General features: G+C 36.7%; 1 protein-coding gene across 1 annotated transcript; it reads left to right on the top strand.

The window, feature by feature from the left end:
* The first annotated feature begins 736 nt into the window (after positions 1 to 736).
* On the top strand, positions 737 to 4933 carry LOC132007062 (large ribosomal subunit protein uL11-like). Its single transcript, XM_059385209.1, has 2 exons — positions 737 to 800; positions 4368 to 4933. The coding sequence occupies exons 1-2, from the start codon at positions 737 to 739 to the stop codon at positions 4931 to 4933; spliced, it is 630 nt and encodes a 209-aa protein (XP_059241192.1).
* The last annotated feature ends 4530 nt before the right edge of the window (positions 4934 to 9463 follow it).

Raw genomic sequence — 9463 nt, 5'->3', positions numbered from 1 at the left:
AAATATTAATTTGGGGTTATACTTTAGCTGGTTTGCATTTTTAATTTTTTCAGGCCCTGTACTAATATTTAAACTTATATAGATGGTTTCCTATCATTAAACAACAATTGCTTTTAACATTGTTCAATTATAATATTTATGTTATCATTTAATTAATCACTGACATAGCAAGGTACTTAAATATAATCTTATTCCATAACACAGATAAGGTACCTTCCTTTCTGATAGTTTAAAGCAGGAAATAGGTATGTGTTTTACCTGCTAATATTTTAAATTAAACAGAACATCCAGGTCTTCATAAAGAGCCAACAAGAACAACTTGAATTTTTCTAAAGTGAAACTGGCATTCCTCTAAAGTTAGATTTCTCAATAAAATAACAATGTTCATTAATAAATTAAATGTTTCTGGTCCATCTATTTTTCCATGCTTGTTACAATTAACATTCTGTACCCTGTTACATTCCTGACAAAGTAGATTTAGGTTTTACAACCAATGCAATGCTGTTCCATTCAGGGTCACTAACTTCAATCCTTTTAATAGTTGTAGTGTTCTGCATGATGGTTTTATATTAATTCCCTTCTTAAAAGGTTTTCTGCTGAGGTGTAGTTTCAGAAGATAGCACTAGTTTATTCTAAAACCAGAAGATGACATTTTACTCTCCTCAAGGTCTTCCCTTCCCAAACCCCCACCCCACTTTCTGTGCTTCATCTTTGTCCAAGAAGAAAACATGCATAAATGGAAACACCTTCCCTGCATTTGGTATCTATTGAACAGCCCTACCTTCTGTCAGAGCATTTAGGTAAGATATAAATTGAAGAACAAGGTGAATACTGTATTTTGCTAAGCAATTACCATATAATTTTCACATAAAATGTTTTCAAGTCTAAGTGATATTCACATCACTTTTGCTTTTATTCACATTTGTCATTATAAAAGGAAAGTAGGGGCTTTAAGATGTTGGTTTCAGGGAAGTAGGAGGTGTTGTGAAGCCTTATTATCTTATATGTGCTAATATATCAAACACTTTTCTCCATTTAACATGAATACAAAAGTAATGCCTGTTGTGTGGAGACTGAAATTTCACCTTCAAACAAAATGTTTACCTCATCTTAAACTTGAAATAAATCTTAGTAATGCCTTCAGTCCCTACAACAAATTAGCTCACATTAGAAAACCAGCTAAGTATAAAACAGCTGTGTGCACATCATTCTGCTTGATTTTACATTTTAGTTCATAATATGAGTAGCCTTGTATGCATGCTGAATAACCATACCCAGAGGGTTGTTTGGATGGTAGTTGATAGATTTATACTATATTGATTGAGAAAGTTTGAGAGAAGTACCTCTCCAAACTACAGTAATGAGAAACAACTATAATGTTGTGCATCAATGAATACTTAGCTACAAAGGAAATATTACTTCTCAAACCTGATTTACCCTAGTGCTAAAATGTATGTTTACTTCAAATGGACAAATTAAGGAGTACTGGTTTTCAGGATAAGGCTGCAAATAATTTCTTTGGGGCCCAGAGAGGAATATTTCCAAACATAACTTTATTTCAAAAGTAAACTGATATTTCTGAGCTGTCATGTAGATTTCACTTGACTGGAATTTAGAAGTCTATTCTATTTAATTTTAATCCTTTATTTTAGCAGTGACATCACCCTTACAAAAGCGGGTTGCAAGAGGGGTGGCTTTAGAGAGCTATAATTGCCTTTTTCAACTATAGCACCTATTATAGTGTTTAGTATATAGTTGGTGCTTAATAAATGTTCACTTTTATTGATCAAACACTCCATCAGTATCAAAAGATACTAGGATTTATAAAATACATGCTAAGTTTGAGGAATGGTTACACCTAACGGAATTCTACAGATAAAGCATGGGATAGTTTAAAAAAGAAATCCAAATTGAAAATCAGGGCAAGGCAATGCTCTAATGTCCCATGATCTTGGGCAAGTTAAGTGCCTTTCTCTGTGCCTCAGTCTCCTCATCAGTGAAATAAAGGTGCTTTTACATGAAAGGCACTTAGTATAATACCTAACATGTAAGCTTTAAATTAATATCAGTTATTGTTATGATAATGCATATATATTTCATTCTAAACATGTATGAATCAAAGTCTAACCAGGAAACAGAAGCAACTTTAAGTACCTAAAACAAAGGGAATTTAATGTAGAAAAATTTTACACAGGTTATGGAAGTTTACTGAGAGGCCAACAAGGAATGATGAAGCAATTGTGAAATTAGCAAAAGCAGGATTTTGATACAGTACTGGACTATAAGGTCAAAGGGAGTAGCAGTTCTAACTAGAACCAGAATCTAAGGGTCAGGGCCATTCAGCAGAATCTATAAGCATGGCAGGCTTCTACAAAGGAAACTGGAGTCATGGAAACACACACACACACTCACACACACACACACACACACACACACACACACAGAAAGAAATACTATGGCTTTGCCTTGCTGTTCACCAATATATTACCAGTGGCTTCCATTGTTCAAACCCATACAGCAGCTTGTTAACAGAAGAAGCTTGGAAATGCCACCTGTAGGGGTCAGCTCCTCATGAGACAGAGTAGACCAGGGGAAGTTCAGGGAATGGATTTGAGAGTCAATAAACCAAAGACTTGTGTAATCCCACAATAGTTGTTCCCTTATTACTTTACAAGTCTCTCTCACCAGCTTATAACTATCTTTCACAATAGAGCCTGGGTTTCATTCCTTTTTTATTCCTGACCCCCTTCTCCTGTCAATAATGCGCTTTGCACATTATAGGTGTTTGGTTGTAAGTACTGGTGAAAAATTTTCACATAGATCTGAATCTCTTGACTTCTAGTACATAATTACTTTTTTCCTATGTAAACAGAAGATATTAATCAATTATGTCTGCTTTTCTTATGCAAGGCATGCCTTTTTATTGAGATAAAAAGATAATTGCATGATGCTATAGCTGCATATTTGCACTGCTTAATAATTAGCAATATATGCAGACTGGCTGCTTGGAGTCCTGTGTTTAGAAATCGTACTTAATTGTTGAACTTCCTTATTTATTCAGAGGGCAAGAAAAAAAAAGGCTCCTTTATTTCTGAAATAAAGCAAAGGAATGTTATAACTGCATGTCAAACATAGAAGTCTAATGTAATAGCTTTCACATTTGCTATTTCATCACCAACAGTAAGAAATATAGTAAGAAATACATTTTATATTGTGACCCAGCACACACAGAGACACATACACACAACTGAAACAGAAGTTTTAAAATGTGCAATATACTCTTTTCCAAACTGTTTTTAAAATACTAGTTAATCCCATTAGATTATTTTCACAACCCATCAATATGTTACAATCCACAGTTCACAAAACACTAGTCTAACAGGATTATAACCTTGGCAGAGATTGGAAGTACATGCCATCTTAAGTTCCAAGCCTCTCCCTTGGTAGAGGTAATAAAAGAGGTCAGAACCCTCTCCATCTATAGGTGGAGCCCAAAGAGACTGTATTCGAAGGCCTAGTGTAAGGGCAATAGCCTAACGTCCACCCTTCCACCCCTTACCTGCCTACCATCTGCCTCAGTCGCCAGCTCTGAGCAATTTGGGCAAGTGAAGATTCTGTCCTTAAGGCAGAGGGAATAAAACATTGAACATAACATTTAGTTATGTTTTAGACATTATATTTCTTAGGGTCTAAATCTCTTTAACCAGTCTCTGCGGGGACTAAAATTTTATTTATTTTCTTTTTTAAAAAGATTTTATTTATTGGACAGAGAGATACACAGCAAGAAAGGGAACACAGCAGGAGGAGTGGGAGAGAGAGAAGCAGGCTTCCTGCTGAGAAGAGAGCCTGATGCAGGGCTCAATCCCAGGACCTTGGGCTCATGATCTGAGCTGAAGGCAAGTGCTTAATGACTGAGCCACCCAGGTGCACCTAAAATTTTCTTTTTGGATTCACACAGCAAAGCACAGTATGGCCCAGACTGGAGAAGCATTCTTTATTCTGTCAGATCCTGAATCGAAAAGTGAAGGGACTAACTAAAAGTCATAGTGGAAAATAAACTCAATTCAATTTGGCAATCTATTATTGAAAAACAGCAAAGATATTATGGTAAAATCAAGGACTCTTTCCTTTTGAATATCACCTCAGAGTTTCTTGTGGTTCACAAAATTATATTTTTAAGTTCTGTTCTCTCACAAACTTCAGAATTTCTATCAAGCTGTCTGAAAACAAAATGTTTTTATTCCTTCAACACAGCTGGCAGATTTGAGAGTATTATACACAGTTGACCATATGTCAAAAGATACATAAAGCATAATGCATTTTATAAGAATTTAAAATAAGATACTTCCTTCTGGCTTTTGGTTTAGAAAAGGCAAAGGTGCAACTGTCTTTAACTGTCCCCAAACCAGTTCATCCAACACCAGCCACCTCCATCCTGCCACCTAAGTTCAATCCCAACAAGATCAAATTCATACACCTGAGCTGTACCCATGGGGAAGTTTGTGCCACATCTGCCCTGGCTCCAAAGATTGTCCTGCTCGGTCTGGCTCCAAAAAAGGTTGGTGATGACATTGTCAAAGCAACCAGAAATTGGAAGTGTTTGAAGATTACAGTGAAACTGACCATTCAGAAAAGATATGCCCATATTGGAATGGTAACTTCTGCCTTTTACATGATTATCAAAGCCCTCAAGGAACCACCAAGAGACAGAAAAATGCAGAAAAACATTAAGTACAGTGGAAATGTCATGTTTGATGGGACTGTCAGCATTGCCCAACAAATGTTGCACCAATCTTTAGCCATAGAACTCTCTGGAACTATTAAGGGGATCCTGGGGTTTGCTCAAGTTGTGGGCTGCAATGTTGATGGATGCCACCCTCATGACATCATAGGTGACATCAATAGTGGTGCAGTAGAATGCTCAGCTAGTTAAGAATTATAAGGGAAAATATTTTAATAAAAGATAATTTGACAAAAATACAATAAAATAAGATATGTAATTGAATAAAGAACCCCCAAATGTTTAAAAATATGAATGTAACTTAATGCTATATAATCTTCTAGAAACTTCATCATGAATTCTCAGGTAAATTCTGCAGTGGGAATTTTAGTGCTAGAGCACAATTACCCCTGCTCATTTTCATCCCAGTCCACATAATAAGTATAGTCATTCTAACCAGTGTTGGGATGATATATAATTCACAGTAGACAAATTCATCCCATAGGCACATGCTCACTACATGAGTGACCTTTTCCCTGAATATAAAATTTGACATACTGTCTTCAATACAAAGTCAACTTCTGAAATAGTTATGCTTATGGGAAAAAAAAACAATAAAGGGCACACAGATAATCTTAAAAATATTTCTTTGGAATATAACCAAAAGATATCTGAGAAATAAAATGCATGTTCACAGGTAGCAGTGTTATATAGTTGGTGTCTGGAGTCTGGTTCTAATTCTGGCTCTGTCATTTAAACAGGTACCTTAGAAAATTTACTTAACCTTGCTAACCTTCATTTTCTTCATCAGTAAAGTGAGGCTGATAATAGAATATATAACTCACAGAGCTATTACAAATATTAAATGAGATTATATTTGAAACAGGACTTAGACCAATGCTTGGAATATGGAAAGCTGTCAATAGATAGTAACAATAATAATGAATATCCATGCTATAATTAGAATGATTATTATTAGTTACATTTACTTCATTTCTCTTGGCTCAGCCTTGAGCTTTTTGTACCATCACATGATTGTTGGTAGTCTGAGACTCTGCTGGGAATCTAGATGAGCTAAGGCATTTTACTAAGAATGAAGCACATACTCATATTTATGTAAGATAGAGATAGAACTGTCTCATTCATAGAGACTTATCCTAAAAATCTCTTCTTTACCAAATAACTAGTCACATTTTGAAAGTAGCTTATGGTGCAGCTGAATAACAAAGAAATGATGTATTCATTTTAATCTCTATACATCCTTTCTTGACAGGCTCAGTTATCCAGTGGCATTCTCTGCTACCTTGTCACTATCAGGAGCTGTAGAACATGAATACACAGCTCTTATGGGAAAAACCCAGTGGTGATAATGTTGACATGCCATATGTGAAGATGATATAAAATTAAATTTAGGCAGAACAAAACAAACTTTGGTTGCCATTTCATGCAGTGTAGTAAATGAAAAGACCTTTAAAATCTGTGAATTAGTCCCTAACTCTCACTCTAGGTGGATTAGATGAATTTTCCTATTGAGAGAGCAGGATCCAAGTTTGTTGACCCAAACATGGATGTGTGCTTCTAGAACTTTGTAGTAGTTCAACATACAGGGAATTACATTTGAGTAACAATTCTTCAGAGGCTGGTAACTAAATAATATCTGCTATTCTATGTGCTCACACATATGAGCAAATTGAAATAACCTGAAAATAGGAACAAAAGGTCTTGCCTGTAAATCACTTATGGTCTTTTGGAAAGGAGAGAACTGTATCTTGACGGGGCAGTCTCCACCATACAAAGTTGTCATAGGATGTTCTATCTCTGTGTTGGGAACACAATTACTGAAGGGAAACAGGCCTCACATTCTACTGGCATTGTAGTTCATGATGTAGTCTAAATCTCACTGTTAATGAAAAATTATTTTTCTTTGAGTTAAACAGATCATTTCAAGGTACTAAACATTATATTTTATGTGGCCTTCAGAATATCCTGAATTGGGGCATAGCTTAAAACTTTATATGAATGAAAATGATTTATATTTTGTACAGCAATACACAAATCATGAGTCTTTATATGTTTAACAGCTGAAAAGTAAATAGGAATTTAAAATGTATAGCAAATAGATTCATGATGAAAATGATTAACTATTACTAAAAATGATAAATTACTCAATGTCATCAATACAATAGATATCACCACTGCACTGAAATACAGCACTTTTGAAAACAATACTGTTGTGACAATCAACAACAAAATAGTTCAGCAATTTATTAAGTGGTAAACTCTAGCATATAAATTTAATGTATATGTCATTTTCTGCTCATTGAGGATTAGTATAATTTCTTTTCAAATGATAATGTTTATGTTTTATAATTACCAAGTATTAATTTTCCTTAAATAATATATACGTTATTGGGTCTATTATCAAAGGAATGAGACTGAGACAAAGTTATGCAAAGCCTTATTCTATGCCAAACATTAGAAGTTAGACTGACCGGCCAGGGAAATGAGGCTGAGACAAAGTAAAAGTTATGTAAAGCTTTATTCTATGCCAAGCATTAGAAGTCAGACTGACTGGCCAGGGCCGCCTCCAAAGAGAGCGACACCCCTTGGTCTTACAGGCTAGTTTTTATAGGGCACAATCGCAGACATCTACATATGTGGCTTTGGCTGATTGGATGTCTCCTACCTGTGTGTTTTAGTAGCAGTTACCTGGAACTGATACTAGTAACTGTTGAGGAGTTTATTAAACAACAAAATGGCCTTGTTTTAGGTATGTGTTTTAGTAATAGTTTCCTAGAACCGATATAAACAAAATGGCCTTGTTTTAGGTGTGTGTTTTAGTAACAGTTACTTGGAACTGATATCAATAACTGTTGAGGCATTTATTAAACAACAAATTGTCTACCTAGGCAACATGGAGTCACTATGGCTAAGTAGCCCCAGGCAGGCCCTAGGGGGTTAACATGTTTTAAGGTGGAATCGACCCCCACATCCCCCCCCCCTTTTCTTTTGAGATTAGTCAATTCTTTGACTTGTAAAAGAATCAGTTAGTGCTGAAATTAGGATGGGAACCGCAGGTTTTGTCCGTTTTATTTCTGCAGCAAGATGTCAGAATCCCTTGGGTCCTCTATAGGATGACAGTAAACGGTCCCTTCCAATGAGACTTCAAGTTTTTCACTCAGTGGTGGTGTATCCAAATCAAGTCTCTGGGTTGGTAAGGATGTGGTTCCACCTTTGTCTCCATCTCAGTGTAGGTATCTTGGATCCCTGCATGGGCTCTTTTTAAGACATACTGTAGTGCCTGTAGTGACTGGAATACAGACTGATCAGTCTTTTTTGTTAGGGTAACTTTTTGTAGCCATGAGCAGAGTGGAGGGGGTCTCCAAAACATTATTTTAAATGGGGTAACCTTGTTTAAGTAGGGTGTACATCGTGCCCTAAGGAGGGTGAAGGGAAGGAGATCCATCCATCCACCACCAGTTTTCAGAATTAACTCTGTCAAGGTTTCTTTAAGAGTCCAGCTCATTCTTTCTACTTGTCCAGAACTCTGGGGCTGATAGGCACAATGTAGTTTCCAATTAGTGCCTATGGCCTTGGCTAATGCCTGTGAGACTGAGCTCACAAAAGCAGGACCATTGTCTGACTCGTTCGCGAGAGGCAGCCCAAACCTAGGAATTATTTCTTCTAGTAGTTTTTTGGCTACCGTTTCTTGTTTGGTGGAAAAAGCCTCTACCCAGCCTGAAAATGTATCTATAAAAACTAACATATACTTGTGTCCATACTTTTCCTGTTTCATCTCTGTAAAATCTACTTCCCAATAAACTCCTGGTTCCCTACCTCTTTCTCTTTTTCTCCTTCCCACCCTAGTTTTTTGCACATTTACCACCTGAGCACATCTATCAACTACATCCTGAGTCATACGTCCTAAATTAGAAACCTGGAACTGTTTACTCATGAGTTCCTTAAGCTTGCATGTCCCTAAATGAGTGCCCTGATGAATCTGGTTTACTAATTTCTTTCCTAGTCTTTGAGGAAGAATTAGCTTTTCTGTCCCAGTTTTAGCCCAATCTCCTTTATAGTCCAAGTTAGTCCATTTTTTAAATATTTTAAATCTTCCTCTGAATAATCTGGTTTTTCTGGTAGGGCTGGAGCTGGGAGTGTAACCAGTTTTTGAGTCATTTTCCTGGCTGCTTGCTTTGCTGTTTGATCTGCTAATTAGTTTCCTTTTGAAATCAGATCAGTCCCCTTTTGGTGTCCCAGGCAATGCATAACAGCCACCTTTCGAGTCCCAAATAGTCTGGAAGAGAGCTAGTATTTTTTTCTTTGTTTATAATTTTTTTTCTGCTGTTAATAAGCCCCCCCTTTTTTTTTATAAATAGCCCCATGTATATGGAGAGTAGCAAAGACATACCTGTTGTTCCTAGAGATGTGTGGCAGGGCTGCTTTTTAGAGTTCCTGCTCAGAAGAAACCATCGCAGCCCCCGCATACCTCTTTTCATCTGCCATGTAGCTACCCAGTCTGTGAACAAAGTCATCTCCACATCCGGGAGAGGAGTGTCTCTGACATCTCGCCTTATTCCTGTGACCTGGGTTTGGACCTCCCCGCAGTAGTGTGGGTGGGGCGGGGGTATCCATTGGTTACCTGTTTCCTGGATTCAGACAGTGAACGCACTCCTTCTTGGAGATCAAAGCCTAAATAAGTGGCTTGTCCTCCACAAGCATGAACTATAGTTCTCAGCAGGT

The sequence above is a fragment of the Mustela nigripes genome, chromosome X, assembly GCF_022355385.1.
Source record: "Mustela nigripes isolate SB6536 chromosome X, MUSNIG.SB6536, whole genome shotgun sequence".
NCBI classification, from domain to species: Eukaryota; Metazoa; Chordata; class Mammalia; order Carnivora; family Mustelidae; genus Mustela; species Mustela nigripes.
The sequence above is the reverse complement of the archived record's forward strand: the minus strand, read 5'-3'. Positions and strand labels throughout refer to the sequence as shown.

Bases quoted from the DNA above. Each gene is read 5' to 3' on its own strand.
- LOC132007062 (XM_059385209.1), top strand. From the start codon at position 737: ATGGAAACACCTTCCCTGCATTTGGTATCTATTGAACAGCCCTACCTT. The intron at 801-4,367 runs GTAAGATATAAA...CTTTTGGTTTAG, and splicing joins CCTTCTGTCAGAGCATTTAG to AAAAGGCAAAGGTGCAACTG.